General features: G+C 37.4%; 1 protein-coding gene across 3 annotated transcripts in view; it reads left to right on the plus strand.

The window, feature by feature from the left end:
* The window catches only part of LOC131431058 (uncharacterized), a 65,730-nt gene that overhangs the window by 26,916 nt on the left and 14,643 nt on the right, over positions 1–24,171 (plus strand). For all 3 annotated transcript variants that reach the window (XM_058596515.1, XM_058596513.1, XM_058596514.1), the window contains 5 exons: positions 3,892–4,005; positions 4,115–4,279; positions 14,479–14,686; positions 22,917–23,153; positions 23,446–23,627. In XM_058596515.1, coding sequence (XP_058452498.1) covers positions 3,892–4,005; positions 4,115–4,279; positions 14,479–14,686; positions 22,917–23,153; positions 23,446–23,627 — 906 coding nt within the window. The remainder of the gene's footprint in view (positions 1–3,891; positions 4,006–4,114; positions 4,280–14,478; positions 14,687–22,916; positions 23,154–23,445; positions 23,628–24,171) is intronic.

Raw genomic sequence — 24,171 nt, forward strand, 5'->3', positions numbered from 1 at the left:
ATGCATCCGGACACTGCAGAAGACGCGAATACTTCTGTTCTACACTTTGTTTCAAGATTTTCTCCTTCTTGTAGGTCCTCAGGTGATTTCGCCTCTTGATACGCTGGATCATTCCGACACTCGTTCATGCTTTCTGGTCAAATCACGTATTGACATTGATTTGTTTTTCATGATAAGAGATACCATTTTCAGGTTCAGTTTCGGGTTAGAAGAGCCGGCTTTTCTACCTCCTCCTGGTACCTCATTCAAAGAATAATGTTTCCCAAACTTATTAATGATGGTTTTAACACTAGCATGATGAAATCCAAACCGCTTCGCCGATTTTCGCATAGTAATACCCTTCTCACTTAGCCATGTGTCCAGAACCTTAATTTTCACTTCCTTCTCAATACGCGACATTTTGAAAACGCACAAACAAGTAAACAAACGAAAGCTGACAGCCAAACGCACAGCATGCTGTGATCTGAGCTTAAAAAACCATCACAAATACATGCGTACAACACAAATTTATGTGGATAGCTTATTTTCGATACACTCCTTATGTCCTGGTAGTACTATATTCAACAAATTGATATTCTGTGGTAATAATGTCTGTGGAAGTTCTTGTCCACCCAAAGCCTCCTTGGAATACAGGCCTTAAGATCCACCAACGAAACCGATGACATTAGTGAGTGTATGTTTTGTTGTCCATACTCGTGGTATTACATTCAATTAATTGGATTGAATTATTTGGTAGTGCTTGTTCATCCAAAAACTACTTGGAGTCCAGGCCTTAAGATCTACCAGTGTAACGAACTACAATAACGAACTTATTGTTCACGGTCTATACTCGTGATTCCACTTACAATTAAGAAGTTTATTGTAGATGCTCTGGGTTACCCATAAAGATTAAGATCTAGCAGCACAAGAAACTGCGTGCATGAACTTTTTGTCCTCGGTACATACTCGTAATAGCACATGCAATTAATAGGCCTATTGTGAATGAACTACGCCATCCAAAAAATACCTGACGTTAAGACCATAAAATCTACCAGAATAACACAGTGGATTGAAAAACTTAATTTTTCCGCTCAATACTCGCGACTGACTGAAGACCTTGAATAACTATGAACGTTCCTGAATCAGATCAAAACAGAAAAGCAGAAGAATAGAAATATGTAGCTCCACGACTATGAACAGCATTGAAAAATTATTCCTAAACTGCTGATTGCTCGTATAGATCTTAAGATCTGTTTTTAAAGTACTGAGAACATACCTGAAACAGCTATAAAAAAGAACAGGTTGGCAATGTGTTACTCTAAAACTTTGAACAGTAAACAAAATAATAGTGTTTAGCCGTTGTACTTCTTGCTGTGGCACAGTGTAGTCTCTAAGGTCATTATTCCAAGTAGTTCTTGGATCTTGGAATATCTCTTGCGGATTTCCGTTGTCTCAGAATATATTCAGATGGTCCTATATGCTGTTGTGGTATTTACACTAAAATCGAATGGAATAGAAAAAAAAAACTTTTTTTACGCGAAACATTTGAAATGACACACGACAAATTTGAAATAACACATCATGTTCGACAGAAAGATTTGTTTCACAACGAAGAATGATAAACAAATAAAAGAGGATTGGAGGTAAATTTGAAAATTTATGTTTTTTCATGCGATAAAATTTGATCGTCAATATACTCGAAACTATGCGAGGTAGAAAAGTTATTGAATTTAAATTTATCTGCATTATTTCAGAAAAAGCTATTCGTGAATTTTCCTGCGTCTTTGCCGTGGTTTTTGGAACATGATTTTTCATTGAAAAATAATCTTCATGGAACTCTTTTTAAGACATCAAACAACTCTGGTTAACCATTATACTACAATAAAAGAAACACATGTTAAACGATATTACGAACGCTAGCAGCAGTGATGCTAAATAACAAGTTGGTCTGACAAAGAAAACAACACTTTTTTACAAACTTCGATTTAATTGATCAATGTATTCTAGCAATTCGAATTTCATCTCGTGGAAGCAATACGAATTTCAATTCATAGAACTTAGCTTTCGTAACGATCGGCTTGTAACACAAACAATTTTTCATGTTTAAGTACTCCGTTCAAGTAATCGGGCTTCGTTTGATAACTTCTTCTGCAAAAGTAGAATTGTTTTGTGGTTTACAAAGGTTTATTTTCTTGTCAAATTTTCCATAACCATGAAATTATAATCAGATTTAGTATAGTGAAACAATCAGACATCTGCTGAGTTACTGCTATCAAAATAACTGATGAATCTTTCAAGAAAAATTTTCGGTCGTCTAGTTACAGTTTTTAAACTGATCTTTTCAATGTGTTCAAATGTTCCCCAAATATTCATATTAGTATGAACAGTTTAATAATTGAGATAATTTAAAACCGTTAACAGAGAAAGTTGCGTTTGTACGATCTTGTCGCAACCGTCGTAGATCTGTTGAAATAAGAACAAAAACAATCCAGAATTGAACCATTGAAGTCTGATTTGTTAATGGCCAAGGATATTTTCGACTACTTCAGAGTCGTGAATGCAGTTATGTGTTATTAGTAACCCAATTCATGACTATTGCTTTAATAATTTTCACAGCTAAAAAAAATGTGTAAATTTACGACTTCCGAGACCAACATGTTCTAGCGTCACCTGTAAATTTACTGATTTTATGCAGTATGGTGCAACATATAGTTTAGCTATTCCTACAATTGAAGAAGTCAATGTTTCCTATTTAGAAAAATTTCAATTATTAAACAAGAGATCAAGTGATCAGATTTCAGTATAATCCACCAGAAGAAGCACGTCATGTAATTTCTTGTCATGCAACTGCAAAAAAATACACAGTGCGCAAAAAAATATGTCAATTTGTGTCTCAATAGATGCATATTACTTGAACTTACAATCTAAAACTGTAACGATATTATATGTCATAAAATTTTTAGCTCATTTAGCTAAATTTAACATCGAAATAGATACAAAATTTTATTTTACATGTTAAAAGATGTAATATTCTGTCAACATACAAGAATACACGGCATGTTTGGATTGTGTCATTGTCGTTTTATTTTCTGTATTAAAACTCAACACTTTAAGTTGTTGTACCATACACAGATTTAAGTCATTCTCGTAAAATTCAGTCATTTCATGAATTACGTTCATTTGAATTATGTCGTATGTCGTCTGTCGTATGTAGATTTGCGTAAGCTATCCGTACGTATTGTAGAAAATAACGTTGATTAATCTCTTTTTTATGTAACAAGACTGTCCATCAATTCCATCAAAATGGATCTTGTTGGTCAGAAATTTGAGAAAATAGTAGAATCTTTGGAAAAAATTAAACGTGACATTTCATTCGACGTGTTTATATAAGTTATACTTTGACAAATTGAATAAAAGTTCACTGAAAAACATCCTGTTAAATGTACTTGCCTGCGGAATTAACAGAACTCCATGAAATCACTTAGATTTCTTTCGACAGGTCTTTCCCATTCTTTCGGAAATAAACCGCTTTCAGAATTTTTCAACGCCAAAAAAATAAAGCAAAAACCAGGACACGAATGGATAATGTGATCTAGAACGCAAGCCATGCACATTAGCTTTTACGAAACGACCAGTTCTGTTAGCAACGCCTTTCATCCGTTGTTTTTGTTGTTTAGCATACAAATAGCTTCTCGTTTTCCTTGGTGGTTGGTGATTGTCGGTGTTCTGGTATGAGAAAAAAAAAAGCCAGATGCACCAATTTTAATAGCAACTACAAGTACGATATTCTAATGAGGCACTCTTTTGCTTACTAATTTGCTTAAGAAAAAATTAGAATCAATTCAACGCGATAAACAATCAACTCGGTTCACAAACGACTGTACATTGATGTTTCATGTGTGTATTTTTCAGGACGAGCTATCGTCGGAAGAAACGAAAAATGAGGCGTGCTCAGTCAGCTGCAGAGTTTATCGAAAATCGTACGGAAGTTGCACCCACTGCTGCCAGCAAACGAATGTTATTCAGGTAACAAAGTTACGAAAGAAATTTCAAATACGTTAAATGACTACCATATTCGATAGAACCGAGAAATGATTGATAAAAAACTTAAACGAATTTTTCTCTGATTTCTTAGAGGTCGCTCAGTAAGTTCGGATCACGACAACTACTCGGAAACGGAACACTCCGAACGTTCTCCTCTGGTCAGTGCCAAACTAGATTCGCTGGCCAAATTGCTCTTCAGTCGAAACATTCATCATGATGGGACCAGCTCTGCCAAAGACAGTGATTCACCGACAAGGTTTCTATGCAAACTCATATCAATATTTCTTTCTCTCGCATTGCTCTTCCGTATATACGTATACGATTCGTAGTGTACCTTTATAAAAGTTTTCATTATTGTTGGTTAATGTCTTGTACAAGCTGCATTTGAATGTAATTCACACATATATACACTTTATATATATAACTACAAAAAAAATCTTTTTTCTCTTATTACTTTTATTTAAACCATCCTCTTATGTTGTGTTTTATAGTTAAAAAATTTGACATAGAAGTTCTTCAACTTTTCATCTTAACAGTTAGCTGTTTGCTCTCACTTATTAGAATCAAAACAATGCGGAATTTCACTTAGTTTTTGTTATATGCTAGGAATTAGATGCCAATTACAAATAAACAAATCAATATAGTATCGAGAACGGAGCATTGAGAATAATCTTAAGGAGTTTAGATCAAGTTGCATCCATACCGTTATCGTTAGTATCTTCCCTTTCCAGATTGTAAGTTGTTGTGTGGAGTTGAATGTTTTGTGACGAAAATCACTCAAAACCAGTCAAGATGAACCCTTTTATCCATACTAAATAGAAACGAATAAAAAGCGATATGTTAATTATATAGCGAATACAAAATTTGTAAAAAAAGAAATGCTTGAACCTGCAAACCTTATTCAATTCGCGAATGTCGGATGTTAAAAGAATTACCGACTCTCAAAAGCAACCCAGTTGAACAATGTCAGCCCGTACATGTACATGATAATTCTTCATATTCCTGATAGCGCTCGAAATCCCTAGAATGTCGCGCATAATATTTATCAAATAACCCGTAGTTGTGCGTAGTTTGCTGTTGCTCAAATTGAGCCCGTGCCGTTTGCCGCAATCCAAATTGAATAAATAGGTGATGTTTTCACTCCGATTTTGATGAAACTATACACACGTCCTCAGCAATACATTTGTTTTTAAAAAAAATGGAGATACCGATTCGGGACAAGACTCATTTTTGAAATGTCTGATATATTTTTACATGAACTTTCTCCAAATCGTTAATTGTGAAAAGTTGTAGGAAATCAAATAGGCATTGAAAACAACAATTTAAACTCTTTGAATTTCATGGAAAAATATCTCGAGAATGGCTGCTATTTTCTTTTAAGTGTCCAAATGATTTCCTGCGACTTCCTCTTGGTCTCAATTTTTATACAATTCACATCTTCCGAATTAAAACAATTTGAAGGAAAACGGTGCAAATTAATAAAAATCGGAGTTCTGAAAATTCATACCTAAATTGGCTTATAGTAACATTTTTTCCTAAATGTAGTCTAAGGGAAAAGTCACTATGAGCAAATTGATAATTTTTTATCTATAGAATCATGTTCTATTGTTTGATGACTATTTTTCATCCAAAACTCGAAGTTTTGCAAATGTACTTCACGATTTTTACAAAACACAAATCAATGTAGCTTTTTATAACAACTTTAACATAACTTACTCTTACTCTTTCAGTCGTAGACCACGCGGGCCTCTGCTGTATAGAGGAGGCGTCTCCATTCAACTCGGTTCATGACTGTTCGCCGCCAGCCTCGGTAGTTGCGAAGGGTCCGCAGGTCGTCCTCAATTTGATCGATCCATCTTGCCCGCTGCGCGCCTTTTCTTCTTATACCGGTCGGATCATTATCAAGAATCATTTTAACCGGGTTGTTCTCCGACATTCTAACAACATGCCCGGTCCACCGTAACCGCCCGACCTTGGCCGTTTGGACGAGGGTTGGTCCTCCCAGCAACCGTTTCCATCCGCACTCCGCCGAAGATGGTCAGCATTGTCCAGGACTCGTGCCCGTAGATGATAACCGGTCTAATCAGCGTTTTGTAGATAGTTAACTTCGTACGACGACGAATTTTGCTCGATCGAAGCGTCCTGCGCAGTCCAAAGTAAGCACGATTTCCTGACAATATGCGTCTCTGAATTTCTCTGCTGGTGTCATTATCGGCAGTCACCAGTGAGTCCAAGTACACGAACTCGTCGACCATTTCGATTTCATCACCACCAATCAGAACTCGTAATGGATGGCTGACGTTATCTTCTCTCGAGCCCCTGCCTTTCATGTACTTTGTCTTTGACACATTGATGTCTAGTCCGATCCGCTTGGCCTCAGCTTTTAGTCCGATGTACGTATTGCGTGCTATAATATCAATATCATCAGCGAAACCAAGTAGCTGGGCGGACTTTAAGAAAATCGTGCCACTCGTGTCTATCCTCGCTCTTCTTATCACACCCTCCGAAGCATTGTTGAATAGCAGACACGAAAGGCCGTTGCCGTAGCCCTTTGCGAGTTTCGAAGGGACTCGAGTTTATCCCCGATACTCGAACAACGCACATCACTCGATCCATCGTAGCCTTGACCAATCGTATCAGTTTCTCCGGGAATCCGTAGTCGTGCATGATTTTCCATAGCTGTTCTCGATCGATTGTGTCGTAGGCTGATTTGAAATCGATGAATAAGTGATGTGTGGGCACATTGTATTCGCGGCACTTTCGCAACACCTGGCGGATGGCGAACACTTGCTCCGTGGTAGCGCGTTCGCCTAATATTGTCCCACGAATTCGTTTGCAATCGGTGAAAGTCGACGGCATAAGATTTGGGAGAGTACCTTGTAAGCGGCGTTCAGCAGAGTTATCGCGCGGTAATTGCAGCAATCCAGCTTATCGCCCTTTTTGTAGATGGTACACACGATTCCTTCCATTCATTCCTCCGGTAAAATCTCGTCCTCCCAGATCTTGGTAACGACCCAGTGCAGTTCTTTCACTAGTGCATTACCACCGTGTTTTAGTAGCTCGCTTTTTGGTTGGTCAACGCCAGCGGCCTTATTATTTTTCAACCGGCTTACCACCTCTTCCACTTCTTGGAGGTCTGGGACCGGCAGTCTATCGTCCTCCGCACGCGTTCCCAAGTTCGTTACCGCGCCGGCACTTTCGTATTTCGCCACATCGCTATTGAGGTGCTCGTCGAAATACTGCCGCCACCTCTCGATCACCTCACAGTCGTTCGTGAGAAGATCCCCGTTGGTGTCCTTGCACATATCGGCCTGTGGCACATGGCTTCTGCGCGAACGGTTCACCTTCTCGTAGAACTTCCTTGTGTCATTAGCATGGAACAGCTGTTCCATCGCTTCGGGATCTCGGTCTTCCTGTTGGCGCTTTTTTCTACGGGATACCGAGTTTAGTCTGTTCCGCGCCTGTCTGTAAACTTTAACATAAAAATGTTGCAAAACTCGCCTTTATTTTTAATTGAAGCAAACGCAAAAAAGCACATTTACCCTTTCTAAAAATTATTCTTGAGTTTTCAAACACCATACCCACGTTCCATCTTCTATCTAAACTCCAACATATACGGCTCGCAGCACCATGCTATCAAAAACACTAGAGAAAGTGAATCCTCTGCCAACGTAATGCTTGAGTCATTTAATATCTAGACGTGATTTGTCTCAGGACCATGATAATAAATAATAATTTTAGGGGTGTTATTGAGTACAAAAGATTTCGCTTCTGTTTTTCTATACTAGTATAATTGTCACCAGCCTTCAGCGAGTCAAAATACACGAATTCGTCAACCACTTTACTATCAATCTCTATCTTTCAATATTCGTGATGGCAGATGTGTTACTTCTTCTCTAGAACCTCTGCCTCTCATGCATTTTGTTTTCGACGAATTTATATCTATTCCGATCCGCACAGATCTGATTTTTATTCCGATGTATATTTCCTTCATCATCTCAATGTTACATGATCCTACATCTCTGCCGTCAGAGAAATCGAAAAGCTGTACAGAAAGATAGAACTATTTGTTCAATTAATCGCTATTTGAATCATACCTTCCGAAGCAATATTAAATAAGATACATGAGAATCCATCACCTTGTCGTAGTCATTAGAGAGTTCCAAAAAGACTCGAGGGCATCCCAGATGCTTATAGGTAACACATCCCTCTACTCATTCTTGCTTTGAAATATAGTGATCTAGAAGTTTACCTATTCTTTTGTACTTAGAGAACGTAACCATTTTAGTTATCTGTACGTCTCGTTTTTGACTCATTAGTCATAACAGCTGAAATTGAACTATCAAAACAATTTTAAATTTTGCACAACTTAGGGCATATCAATTCAACAACTGTTATGCTCTGACGAGTTGGAGACGAAACGCAAGATAAAACGAATAAAACGGTGATGTTCCCAGTACAGAAAAAATGGTTTACCCCTGAATAAAGCGGTTCCTGGAATCTTCTGGCGCGATAGCTCGTATAAAATTGTAGATCGTTATTATTAATGGATGTTTATTCATTCGCATTTGGGATCTTTACGAATGATCTAGAAATACTCTTTCCTTGGTGATTAATATTATTGATAATCTTTCCTTTGCTGTTTGCTCAAAAAGTCGCATAAAAAACTACAATATTTTCCTCAATATCTCTTCTTAAAATCATAAAACACAAATGTTTAAGCCTAGCAAGTATAAGTTACTGTTGTCTCATCATAATTGTAAGTTCCACCAAAAACAGATTTTCAAGAAAAACTATATTCTTGGTTTGGCATGATAGCTTACAATGTAGAGCACATGTCCAATTAGAAAATTATATTTGTTTCAGTAAAACCAACCATGAAATTATGAAATTGGTAAACTTGTGGAAACAGCCTTCAGATTTTTATATCAAGACAAAACATCGCACCGCTTCGCTCGACCTTTACTCCATAGCAAAGCACCAGTGAAATCAGGTCAAGTATTTGTTTTTACGCTAATTGGAAGAGAACAAGCATTCAACAAACAACTGCCTGCTCAGAAGGATGCTCGAGTTAGTCTGCTCGTATTTTCTGCACTGTAAATAAAGCTTCGAGCAATCACTCCTCCGATGCATCTCAATGCTCTGCTCGTCGAGTTTGTTGCGTTCTGAAATGATAAATATAAATCTAGTTGTAGATGATTAGTTTCAGTGATACATTATAAACTTTTATTCCTGATTTTCATTTTTTTTCAATGATTACCTATCCTATTGGCAGGAAAATTCACTCCATAATTGAAAGCAAACAAAAATTAATCAACAATAACGATAACGCTTTATTGATAAGGACGAAATTACTGTATTATGTTTACGATAAAAAATAAAGAATCTGCTAATCAAAATTGTGATTTATTGATAAGTTACGCAATGTATACGAATGTAACATGTATCATTCCAATTATAAGCCATACACGTAAGACTATACAATAAGCGAAACATTTCGAAAATGGAGTGCAGTTCCTACAAAGCTCCCTAAAACCTTCTAAGTTTGTATATTACTCAACCAAAGTGTAGCTCTGGTTTATTATATTTTATATTATGTTTTACAGCTATGTTTATCTTCTTCTCTAGAAACTGTTTGAGTTTTAAATGATTCCATATACAGTCATATCGTGTTAATTGCCACCTCCTTCGCTCATATTAACCGAATGGCGTAATTCAGTCGTCATTCTAAAATCGTCTCTTAATAGAACCAAAAACCTGCCCTTTTGATATCTGTAACCATAATATGCAAACGAAATTAAACAGATGTCAGCACCTGTACTATGCAACAATCCCGTGAATTTCAAACATCCTTGTACACTGCTACAGATATCCTATATGTTTCTCTTCCCCTCGTTATTACTACTGTGAAACTTTTTTCTTTTTGTCTTCTATTGTGACCATTGATCTGATTACTCCATGCACCCGTGAAAGTTTGCTGTCGTGAGTGTAAATGTGAATGTTGTTTCGTTGTTACCACTGAAGGTTCAGTCACACTGGCAGATAATGAAGTTTCTATTAAATTTGTAAATTATTCGCAGGACAGCAATTTCCTGTTTAAACTCGATTGCGGTTTGGAACCACTCTCTAAGCAGCTAGATAAAGCTGAACACTGTTCTTAGGCACGAGATTTTCTTATCAAAATTTTATCAATTTTGCATATGGGACTGTATTCTCTGTGTACAACAATCTACGTTGTTCCCACTTTGTTCAAGTCAGGCCAAGGGTGTATTGGGTTCATTGGTAAACTACCTTCATTAATATTCAATGAGTTTGGAAACATGATCCTACCAGCTGAACAGAATTTATTAGGATTTGCGAGTATAAATTGTACGCTTTACGATCATCATCCCCTTAGTTTTCTCGGACTCGGTATTATTGGCAGTCGCAATTTAGGTACTGACTCAATTAACGGACGATATGACGATTGTTCAACACCGACTGAACAGAAGAGAACTCATATTTTGTATGTGATTCGCCGTTTTATGTCGAAGAAGGAAACAATTTGGATTAGTCCCATACTCAATTCCGCACTAACACGCAAATCAAATACAATCAATTCATTTCGAATTGATTTATTCCATCCACAGAAACAAAAATAATAATTTGAAATACCAATCGTTTTTTGATTTCTTCTGCGGATGTTATTTAGTTGCAGCAAATTTGTTTAGAATTTCAAATAAAGTAACTAACATAACAAAATATTTCTCTTAACATACTCTAGTCCTTATAACAATACTAAGTTAAAGTATCAAAACTGCATCAGTCTATCTTAGCTGAAGAACTTTTTCTTGCATTTTAAAGCATTTCCTTCTGACACCAAGAAAGAAATTCAATTATGAAATTTAACCACCTACTCCTTAGTTCTGCTAACCGACAAACAGATCTCCGTCACAGCGGCATATCATCAACCATCAACTGGGACATTACCCAATCTTTTCATCGCAATTTCCGCTCTATTAACATGAATGAGTCTATAAACAGCCCAGATACTATTCAGGTCATCTTCAGCCTACGAGTTGGTGTCTCCTGTTGCTTGTTACGCAGGATACGAAAGATGAAAAACTGCTCTTATCTGGTGCATGGTACGCGGAATGATGTGTCTTCAGAATCGCATATCCCGTAGAAAATCTAAATTGAACCACGTAGACTAAATTTGTGGGCGTATATTGAATAAAATCATTTACTTAAACGTACTTGTTGCTGGGTACTCGTTCCAAGAACCGTGATAAATTTGGCAAACTGTTTTAGAGTCTAAACCGAGTTGCTTCCATGAAAATTCATTCGGTGTATATTCTGATTTAAACCCCAGGGTATTACAAATGTAACAGTTAAGTTAAGGCGAAGTATGCAGTTTGTTCAATTTCTTTGAATTTACTCGATAATATCTATGACTATGCGACGACTATCTTGGTTGCAATTAGTAAATTTGTCGTATACTTACAGACTGTTTCTGAAACGATTTTTCGCTGATAGATTGCATAATTGAATAAACATAGCCGTTCAAGTCCTATGTGGATGAATTACTTTCTTGCGCATTGGTGTGACAGTAATTTCTTATGCACAGGAGCATTATTGTTACACGACCAGTGTCATTGAAAATTCTAGCATTAATACCACAAAATTGTAAGCTCCAAGGAGATCCCTTTCTAGGCTTTAGAAACGCTTCGCAAGCATTTTGTTTAGCCTGTTGACCTGTTCAATAGAAAAATATTGGGTCACACTCAATTTCAGGATGAACTAGCGTTCCGCGGTGAGCTAAGTGACCAAAGAGGCTTGGAGAAGTTAAACGAAAGACTCGTATTTTAACTAAAAATAAAGCATAGGCCATTTAGGGGTTGTAGTACCTCAAGGGTTCCGGGTTGTGTAAAGCGCACATGACTATTTTCATTTTGTTGTACACTTCGTCTTCGACACGTCAACGCATTAGCAATTTATGCTATGAACTGTTTATCCAACACGCAGATTAACATAAACAGCTAACAATACATAAAGCTATCAACAGTGATTTTCAAAATACATTTATTTTGTGTCGACCTAGCGGTATACGTTAAATCCAGAGGTGGCATTATTAGTTCAACATAAACTGAGTCAAAGACGAAACGTAAAACATAACTGGAATATATAATATTACCCCATCGACCACTACCTTCTCCAATCCAAGTGAACAAAGAGACACAATTGAATCTCACATATCACTAGCCAGCCGAGGATAGAAAGAAGATTAAATTTAGCGATTCTACGACTTATTTGTCCTTTCTTGCGGTTTGCGGTAGACTTGAAATACTACCACATCAGCGTGCAAAACCTAAAAATGTAACGGACTAATGGGGTAGCCTTTAGAATTGAGTTAGGTCATATCTGGAGTAGTTGAAATTAACTTATTGAAGATGGTCGTAGGTTCGAGTCCTATTTATGGAGTGTTTTTCGCTGTCACTACTTCATTGTTCAGTCATTCCTAATTAACAAATGAAGTCTAATTCTTATTAATAAATAAAAACTGAGCGACACGCAATCGTAAATATTTTGATTTTTTTGCACTTCATCTTCAACACGTCAGTGCAAAGCGTGTCATACTGGACTACTAGTGCTCCACAGCAGTTCAGCAAGGACCGCTAAGCAGACGTATAGCACTTTACTTATTGGAAGATGTTGTAAATTATTTCAATTGTTTGAAACACGCGTCAAGTCAGGCAAAAATTAAGTCTGGACAACACCAATGCACCTTAAACACTGGTGGCTTAAATCCTGCTGAAAGCAAAGCTTTTACACTCCTGAGATTATCAAAAACTCTTGCGTTACAGCATAAAATAGACTCAAAATCACAAAATAACTATGCACATTCACTCTTAAAATCTGCAATGACTCAGTATTGACAGATTTTCCAAAAAAAAAACAGAAACCGAGAGCAAAGCATAAATTCCAGTATTTTGATCCGGAAAAATTTCAGTAAATACGATTCCAATTATCAAACCATGCGTTTACCATAGTTTCACCAGTCTCACCGTGCCAGCAAATATCACGAAACAGACTCTTGCAGCCAAATTCGATGGACAAAAAGTATGCAAGGATTCTTTACGAGTGAGTTTCCATGAAATTAATGAATGAAGAAAGCTACGACACAATAGATTCTATGCAATAAGTTTGAATTCGTGCCAAAGCAGACGTACATTCCGAGCTCAAAGTATTCCGCAAAAAAATCTGTGCAATTTTCAAGCAACGATTCTGACAAAACCACGGAATAACAAATAGCATTAGGTAAATGCATTCGAAATAAAGAACCTATACTGGTGCGGTTTTTAAAATTGCGTATACAAATTCAAGCAGAATTGAGACACTGCAACACAATTAATATTATTTCAACAACAAACGAAAGATAAGTTTGTGCGTCAATATTTACTATTCGCTAGGCTTTTAAACGCCACAAATCACGAGACCGCACAATCCAAGCTCAAACTAAACTCGGAAAATTAGTTACACCCGCCATACCCGATGACATCGAGCTCGGTCAATAGACTCACATTGCAGACGATTTCCCCGGAATGTGGAATTAGGTCACCCGAAGCTGTGTGACACCAATTTTCCCTTCCGCATACTTTCGTTATCCGTTTTTCGCTCTCACTCGTGCACAGTCTCGAAGCACGGATACTGTCAATGATGATGGCACATTTACAATTCATCCTTCGTATCATGAAGCTAGTTTAAGTAATGCTCAGCTGATCAGCCGAATGAATGAAAAAATCTTTCTGTCTCACACTTTGTATTTGATCTTCAGTTTTACAGCACTATTAATTGGATCGGAAGTGAGAGCAGGATAGCAGGATTTAGTTTCTTGGTTTTTCCTTAATCCTTTGAGGAGGGAGTAGAAACAAACATCCTCACGTGACCCCTTTCTGGATCACTTTTTGTTGGGATGTTCGTTTTCTCAATTACCGACTTTACGATAGCGTTATCTCGACGATTTGTGCTGTAAAAATTAATCACTATGAATTCCGATGAATTCAAGATATTTTTATATACAAAGTTTTTACTGCTTTTAACTTTCTTTCAATACCACGGCACTCGTTACGTTATCCCGTGAATCTGGACGAGGGTGAATAATAATAAAACAATAAAGTCAATATCAGATTTTCATCACCAAAGAAAAAGTTCGTTTTTACTTAAATTTACAGATAAGCTGAATTGTTTTCCAAGAGAGCCGAAAGCAATTTACTTTCTAATTACAATCGTTCAAAGCCTGTCAACTTCCCGATGGTGCTAGGTACGTAGAAAGCTGCTAGATGCTGGATGTTTGTTCTAGCGAGTTATTTAGAATTTGTTTGCTACATTTGGGTTTATTGCGTATCCCAGGACTGCCCAGAGCTTATTATCAACCGCTTTGATAAATTAAGTTTTGCTTTATTCATCTATTTACAGACACAATGTGCGTTATCAGTACACCGCCCTGGACAGTGGCATCGGAGCCCCGGACCGAAATCCCAGGGGACGAGCGGCGCGGGATCGTGCGTTCACTGCGTGCCAAGATTGGCTCCAGCACACAGGAGGACGATACGAATCGATAGCGCACTTAGATGACATCGGCTCACGACCAAACAAGCACTGGTTTTTGCTGAATGACTGCACGGTATGTTTTCGAGCGGAATCGCAATAACAAATCTAATTATGAATGGCTTTGGTTGCTTCGGGTTGTTCGAAGAAACTATTTTAGTCTGCATAGAAATTAATTTGATTATGAATAATCCGAACTGTTTCGGAATTTTGGAAGATTAAATAGCAAGCGATTGTGACAGAAAACTTTTTCTGTCAATAAATTATACCACACTTCCCAGGCCTTTAGAATGATGAATGCTTGAGTGCGCTTACCTTCGGATGTTGGAAAAGAATGGCAATCAATATACATACACTCATGCAATGTAAAGGAGTTTTTTATTTAAAAGATATTTCATTCAGGCCTATTTGCGTACAAGCTTTACGTGGCCGATTGAGCTGAGTTTTTAGATAAAAAATTTTTTGTATTGGATCTCGTTGTCACCCTTTTTCTAGGGGGAGAGGAGCTTCCATTTCCCTCCTATTTGTATTGTTGTTGATTTTGTTGCTAGTTGCTGTAGATGCATCTTGTTGTACATTGTTTGCAGTTGCTGGTTGGTTGGATGGTAAATTGTTAACTGCAGCTGGTGTACTTTGTTCTATAGGGGATACGTTGGATGGTTTCGTTGAAGGGGATGCTTCACTGTTGTTGGTGACTGTCACAGGTGTACTGGGGTTGCTTGGGGTTGGTGTGAAGGAAGCACCGTTGTCCTTCGGTGTAGTTGTCTCCTTGTCCAGTTTATCACATGGCTTACCGTAGTGAACAGCTTTTTGGCAATATTGACATGTGGCCATCTGATTATCATAGGTAACAAGTGATTTGCACGGGATTCTTGTATCCTGACCGAATGACACATAAAAAGGTATAGGCCTCCTCAAGCGCATGCGTAACAAACGTACGCCATTTAGAATACCAGGGAATAAATTCTTCCACTTTTCTTTTTCGATATAAAGAATCTCTCCGTATTGGGACATAGTTTTGCGAATATAAGGATCGATGACGCTTGAGGGAAGATCAGGCACACGCACTTCTATAGCACTATCTTCCATATATACTGGAATGTTGTACTTGATATTTTCATGCTCCACATAATGCACATTATTATTGTCTTTAGCGAATTAAATTGCATCCAACTCTTCATAGAACTGTATATAAACAACATTATTGATCTTATTGCATTGAAGTAAATGCACACGTTTAATGTCAAGACGCATTTGCTCCTTAAGCAAACCTTCAAGTTCTCGTATCGAAGGTCGAATTTTGCACTGCTTGAAGTCAACAATAATTGTATTCTTTCGTGTCGGCGGTAGCTTTTGTTCGTTTGGTTCACTCATTTTCGAGGTCTATTGTTCACTACACAATACTGTACTTGATTTCTTCTGTCCCCAACGTAAGCGGTTTTGGTTTATCGACTGACTTGGATAAGATGTGAAAGCGAACTGATGTAAAGGAGTTTAACCTCAATCATGTCAATCTATCATCGATAGCAACAATTAAAATAGTAGTAACTGTTCAACGACTTCGAAACCATATCATCAAGTTTCTGAAATAAAAATGAAGCGACCCAATTCGAAGAACAAGAAAAACACGAATTACCTTACCCTCGCATATCGAATTTCAATGCCAGTGTCTGACTCCGGCGATACTCCATGATGCATGTGTTTTTGTCTTGCTCATATAGAAAGGTTATGCAATTGCACGAAAAATTTACTAGGATTTTACACATTTTCCCAGAGATGGCTAAACCGATTTTCGAGATTTAAATGAAGGTTTGACAGACCCACTCTCAGATCTTTAATTTTATTTGGATCCCAATTTTAGATCCTAAATAAAAAGGTAGAACGTACTTGTTGTTGGTATTTTTAATTGATATTCATACCTGAAGACTTCTGATTTATCGATCCCCAGATTCTTTTTTTGATATGGAACACATCTTTATTAGGGGTGCAAATCAGAAACTCAAGAAAAACTACACGTAGAAATGTGGTCAGGTTTTAAACACTTACAGCTCAGTCTGTTTTGTATCAATTATTAATATTATTTCATCATTTGATAGGAAATATTTCTACATATTGATTTGAATGTTCATAGCCATGTATTTTGAATTGTATATCATTGAAATGTTGATTAATAGCTAGCAGTGTCCTATTTTGTCTGCAAAAAATCCAGCATACCGGATTTCCTTGCCATAGACGACGGTTTTGAAGGAGTAAGCGATGTATCAAAGAGAGAGCATCGCTCTGATTGGTCAATCGATGCAAAAGCGAAGCTGTTGGAAGCACGCGAATCTATAAATAGAAGCGAAATTAAAGCTAACGTTTCAGTCCTATTCCTAGCATGCTATGTTAGAGGTAGGTTGTTGCTAGACAGCAAGACAAAAACGTGCCATAAAACGATTTGAAGCTTTAAGGGCTGATGCCAGTTGTTAGCGTAAAACCGTGTCGCTCGCTGTGCGTATTACATTTCTCTTCATGCTCTCTCGTAAATGTGTAAAATGACTCTCGATGTGACCGGGTGGCCAAGAAAGTTTTGATATTTTCGGTTACAAGTTTGACTACATCACATAAAATCCAATAAAGCTACCGCTTGTTTGGCAGCCTTGATGAGCCGATTTTATTTCTCTCTCATGTTTCGTTACGTTATCAGCATACAAGAGCAGAAAAAATGGTGCCGCCATAGAAACGTACTTACCATTAAAAGAATAACATTCACTTAATTTTTATCGCGACAACATATATGTTTTTATGCACTAATCGCATCTAAACTAAATTATCAGGACATTGTCAGAATAGATTTTTGATCCATGCTTTTGAAGGCGAGATATTCAATGAACAAGTTGAAAGCTATGCAACTCTTCCTTCAGAAAAAAGACTTTCCCGACCGCTAAAGTCAAACAATCATTGTGAAATTTTCACAGAATAATCTAAACTAAATTTCTAAGAGATTGTCTGTTGGGTTTTTTGATATTCGTCACCGTTTCTGAGAAAATCAGATTTGAAACGTGAAAATAAAAAAAAAACAAAAAAAAACGCCCTAAAACAAAGCCCTCATGATATACTCTGATCTTGTGTTATGCAAGCTCGGAATTCCATGTTATGTCGTTTCCCCATGAGAAATTGACAACTACCTCTGGATAAATTTTGAGTGCTTGAGATTAATTTCTAATTTATATTAGATGAACTCGATTGATAATGAGAAATAGTTTATCGCTTCAACCGAAATCGCAGAATGGTAGAGAAACTTAACGCTAAAAAACTGCTTGCATAAAAAACTTGAACACAAGCTTGGCGAAGATATAATTGCATATATTTGGGATAATGGTGTAATTTCGTCGGTCATAAAACAAATGCAAATCAAGACAAATGATGTTCGGTGTTGGTTCGGATTGATTGAACTTTTTGATTGTAGATCATTTGAAATTTTGGTTGCCTTGTTCCACATCAACGGCTCGAACAACCCCATTTGGCTGATCCTTGTAGTTTTTTCAGAAATAACTTAACCGATTTTAACAAATTTAAATTCGGTTTAGGTTTTAGGTTTAAGGTTGAAGCCATAGTTCATTAAAATCAATATAAATTCAATGTCTTCGGTCCCGACTTCCGGTTCCAGAATCACTAAATGAATTGTGTTTAAAACTTCAAACCGTCGTTTAAAGCGACGAAGCAAAAAATCTTCCGAATTTGGTAAGAACTATCAATTGAAAACTCTAGTAGGACTACGAAAATTTTAAGAAAAATTTCCAACGTAGCTGAAATAATAATTTGAATTCAAGTTAGCGCCTATAAGTAATTCATCGTACGAGCTTGGGCTATTGTATCCAGGAACGTACCCAGAGGGGGGGCCCAAGGGGCCCTGGCCTCACCCGAATTCGGAGTAAAGTATTTTCCATTTTAGGATTTTTAAGCACTATTTCCGGAATCATGAACAGAAATTAGTTTTTTGGCCATCAACTAACAAGATCTGTTAATTAGAAGATTTTACCAACCCACTTCTTTTGACAATCGATTTTTTCCGAAGCTCAAAAGTCAGTTTTCACAGTGATTACAATCAATGTCAAAATTAAAGGAAATGGTATTGGAGAACCAGAAAGTGCCATGAGGATTAGTACTGTGCAAAATAATCATAGCTTTAGCAAGATTGTGCGAATGAAAACGATGTCCTGCCGCCGTATGCCGCACTTTACACTCATAATTAAAACGATGAACGCGAGCACACTTCGGAAACATGTCTGCCTAAGCTGATGATGATGGTGTCGGTTAGTTACTGTTGACAAAGTCTAGATCCATTATTATACACCAGAGCACAGAATGATTAACCGACAATAGACTGAAATCGGCACGAGTGCTCCGAAGCGGCATAGGTAGGTTAAATTGGGCGGAATGGCTATGAAGTCGGTTCTTTTGGTTTGTCTCGGTATGCTTTTCGTGGACTACCTCGAACAAGATACACAAGCTTCTTCCGGACCTGTTCCGAAGCCGGAAGCCGGATTCGGATAAAATAGCATACAAGTCTATGAATCCATAAGACCTTTCATTAGAATCCATTCTTACATTTGTGTAAAACGTCCTAGTCCTCTGAGAAATTTATGTGAGTTCCATTTTGGCATTATGGAAGTACTAAGTACTAAGAAGATTTTTCTGTTGTTGCATCGTCATTGCCAATGACGAATTTAAATTTTTATACTCATCACCCTGTATAACCACACCAGATATGCAAAGTAAAAATTTTAAATATATTCATGCTGGGTTGAAGAAGTCTGTAAACTCGAAAAAAAAAAGTCTGCGGACACCAAGTTTTCTTCAAATAATGATGTAAGGAATTGGTATAGTGAACAAAACAAAAGACTGCGGCAGTTTCAAAAGTCTGTAAATGTTTACAAACGTCTACAAAAAACGTGATTTTCAAAAGCCTACAAAAAAGTCTGCAAATGAAACATATCTGCAGCTTGTTTTATAAATCTGCTGATTTACAAACAAACCTGCAGATCTGGCATCTCTGATCCAGACACGGAAGATGAATCGATGAAACTAAATAGGATCATGAGGGATTATAAGGCACTTCATTTGAACATAAATTTATTAAAATTTGCTCGACCATCTGTTCGACAAATAATCAACAAATTTTGCAAACTAGAAGAGCTTGAATAGTTTCAAAATATTTGCTCCGCACCCTTAAAATTGAAGGTTTTGATACTCATCACTCAATTTTTCCGAAACCAGAGTCGAAGCCGAACTATAAGACTACATGATAAAAGAAATGTAAAAAATCGATCCCTTTCCTTTGACACATATAACTTCTTGCTTCAATCCCTCATTGTCCAATCCAAAATATATGAGTACATATTTACTTAAATTGCTAATTACTTGCAGTCACTCTTTAAAAAAAAAACAAAAAATACCAAAGACACAAGAATCATCAGTTAGACGCATTATTTCTTATTTGTGAGCCCCTCCCGAAACGAAATCCTGGGTACGGTCCTGATTGTATCAATTGTCATTGATTACTAAACTTTCATTAAGGGATTTGTGATAAAATCGGATGCAATATCTTTGCTTCGTTACTAAGAATTGATACCACAGAAAAAATAGTTCGAAAATTGTTCTAGTGACGCGAAAACTCGAAGTGGATGCACCTATTTCTATCTTTCCTCTAAAATCAATCTATCGAACAGAGAGAGCAGATCTCACTCTAACTAATGGTTTTCATATATTAGATGACTACTGGAGCTGAGATGACTGCTGGAGTCGTTAACCTTTCTTTATTAATACAGTAACTCAACAAAATGAGCTGTCAGAACTATTACAAAACAAACAGCACCGCGAATTCCTTCCAACATGCTTAAAACTGATACACTAATAAAGGCAGAAAATGCGGTCCGATATAATATTAACTGTGTCTGATACTATTTCGTGACGATAATGATGAGATAGTAATGAAATCCAATAGTGGAATTGCATTTTCTTTAAAGGGATATAGTGATACCTTCCAATTATCATTCTAAATAGAAATATTAAGGTTTTTCATACAAAGCATCCCGTTAACTAACTTTTTTCTTTATTTCTGCGGCCACATCTACATATCGCCTGCCAAACAAGGAAGTTCTGGGAAGCTCCCTGTACCACTAAATTTCATTTATACAAAGAAATTGAGTACCACCCTTCCACAGTTGCGTTGCAATGAAAAAAAAATCTACAGATTTCAATGCTCCTCCCAAACAGTAACACGACATACGCATAAATCAATAGTTGTTCGCTGAGGCGTAACCCTTCAGTCCAGCAGTTATATCTTGGCGTGCTAATTTAGCTCGCCAAGCTCTAACTGTTGGCAGATTAGCTCAGCTTGTGATTTAGTTGACAGTTCGGAACTGACAGAAGAGGCCTCTTCGAATCAGCTGTAGCGAAATCTTGACTAGTGCTACCAGCCTCTCCACTAATGCCAACTTGTGACAGGAGATTATGAGAGGGGGCGCGTTTTAGCCGATTGTAGGCAGTATAAACTTGAATCGCCACGGTTTCCGGCCAGAGTCCAACCAAACGTGGAAAATGGCTTTGACCTAAACCCAACCTATTTCAGTGGGCAGAGGTTGGAAAATGCGTTTTGATGCAAGTTCATACAACACTAAAATCAGCAAGTCTTGATTTGCTCCAGACTAGAGCCAAAGCACAACTTGCGACAGTGTCGAACTTGAAGAACTAAATGTGATAATCACTACACGCGAGGATACACACACGGTGGTCACTAGTGGTATACTGATTTATTAACAATTTCTTAAAACTATTTATAATGAAAAGAAGTGTTGCATAAAATTAGAATGTCGCGCAACATATTACTGTTTTCTCTTTCCGTCCTGTATCAAGTCCTGGCGGTTTACCCGCTTCCCTAGCTCATGCATACGCGCGCATCTGGTTTACATAATTCTTTGCCTGGTTCTTATAGCCGGCATTTGTTTACCTCCTACATTGAATCGTCTATAAGGCCCTAGCGCGCAGCTCTGTGAAAGTGATCCTGCCTGTGCGCATATGCTGATCCCTTTCTCAAGTGGAACGGAAAGGTTTTATTACTGTGGCCATAAAGTGAGACCCTAATCTTGAGCAAACATTTTCAGTTTTCTGGTGCTCGGTGCTGAAATGAAGCATTTCTTTTGACTGATGAAATCTCGGATTTGAATCTGATGAAATGAATGAAATTTGATTTAATTTAAATCTGCTCATGTAATTCGCTAATTTCAAGCCGTGTTGGAACAATAGTAATCAGCAAAACTCATTCGCATTGAAAATCGAACGCCTGTATCGACAGTATCCGCGCAATCAACATAATAAGAATCAAACATGTTTTCTCGGGGCTTGTATATTTCGTCTGAATATCCAGCAAAAGGTGTTGCAGAATTTATTTTCTGTTCACACGTTGGTAATAATTGTGTAAGCTTTAACGAAACATTTCTGAGCAACGCCGCTAGTTTACAAAAAAAATCAAATTTTTATCGAATATTTACTTATATTGGGTCAATTACTGCATGTTGTTAGAAAAAAGTCTAGGTCTAGTGGATAAAATACTTCCTAATCATTGCATTGCGACCGATTTTTTTCCTTGATTTTTCGCTTCATAATCGCCCGATAAGGGTCATTTGGATGTAGTTCAGAACAGTTCGATGGATTCATGTTCTTGGTAGTAAAATACACTGATTTAACCTCATACCAGTACCGCACTCTTTTGATATAGTGGTACGAAGCTAAATTCGCTAAAAACGTATTTCATCAAATTCGCATAAAACTTTTTAAATTTAACTTCGCTTTGCACAGGTTCTGATATTCTGAAAAAAATAAGGTACTTCAATGCGAATTTCTCAATTTAGTTCTTTCAGCTCTAACGTATGTTTCATCATCCATAACACATCAATTGTATCTGATCAATATCTCCATGTAGAGTGTTGGCCACAGTTACTGCCGTTGATCCCGATCTGGGAAGCGCGGAGCCTTATATTTATGCATGCTTTTGCTCCTGCCTTTACCTTCAGGATGTAACTTTGCAAATGCAAAAACGTGTATTGAATCTTTGAAATTTTGAGGCAAATTAACCTTCCCTTTCGGTTTCCCACATGCAGCTATTGATTCTCTTGTCTCTCACCCTTTTACGGTCTCCAGTCCTGTTTCGTGGTTTTATAACTTTCAGTCAAATTAACATTATTAATTTCATCGACCTGATCGTCGAGCCATTGTTCATAATAGACAAAGAATCGATTGATTCTCACAAACATCACCATTTCCAGGTACGCACGGACCGTCTGATGACACTGCTCCCATTACCTCCTGATTGCATTGCCTTAGAAGAGTTACCTCCGTCCGAATGTCCGCAAGGCGTTCTCATGGAGTTGCTTGGTTCGCTTCAGCATCCATACATCTATCCAGTTCTAGACTTAGGCTTCTTTCCTACCGAAACCAATCACTACGCGTGTCTCGTGATGCCATTCAATCAACGCGGAAGTCTAAAAGATCTCATTTATAAGGTAAGCATAGAAAATTTAATTCCAGCCGTAATGTTCATGAAGAGTCAGTTATCATCTACCAGCTCCTCGTAGTCCTAACGGAAATGAATGTCGTATCATTCAAAGCATAATTTAATTAAACATCAAGAGATGGCAAAACACACTCCGTTAATGAATGAGACCGTAATTTAAAATTCAATTTCCATCCTAACGCACACGTAGTGCTTCAACAAGATTGAAAATCATTGCAATTACGTTGGATTCAATTCTCCCTTTTTTCTTCGCCTCTTTTGTCACACATTACATGCCCCAGTCCCAATGGAACGAACCATGGAGCCGTAAATATACGCGAAAATCCACCTGCCTGCCACTATCACAGGTACAACGATTGGGACGTCAAATTTTAGAAGCATTATTATTCTTAAAGGAGCGCGGAATAGCATCACATGGCCATTTGCACAGCGGAAACGTTATACTCCAGAACGGTGTGGCCAGGTAAGAAAATACATAGAAATTAAACCTGTTGGTAGCGGAAATGTTGCACGTGCTGACATTTACTATTTACGAAACATTATTATAATCCATTGGGACACTTGGTAATTACCATCAGTTCAAGTCCTACAAGCCAACACTGAACATAACAAACTGGTGCGTGTTTTGTCTGATCACATTCAACCTAATTTATACAAAAATCTATAAACCTCACGAACTCAATATTGTTATAAGGAACATAAAATAATGAGTCTTTTATTGGTCACACTTTTCATAGCTCGATTATAGCTAAAGTAATGCAATGATAGAAGATTCGACCTCTAACCTATGAAAACATCGAATCGATATAGTTATTTGAAGCCCTCGATCATTGCAAGAGTTTTCTAACAACTTCTCTATCAAACGACACAGAATTCGCGCTGCTATGTAATTTTATCTACTACTGTTTGTATCTAATGGCAGCTGGCCAAATCCAGTCAAATATTCATTATGTCACAATGGAACTTGATGGATGGCAGGTACGTTGCAGTAGGTACTTGTAGAAACC

Source organism: Malaya genurostris, chromosome 2 (genome assembly GCF_030247185.1).
Source record: "Malaya genurostris strain Urasoe2022 chromosome 2, Malgen_1.1, whole genome shotgun sequence".
In the NCBI taxonomy this organism is placed as follows: domain Eukaryota; kingdom Metazoa; phylum Arthropoda; class Insecta; order Diptera; family Culicidae; genus Malaya; species Malaya genurostris.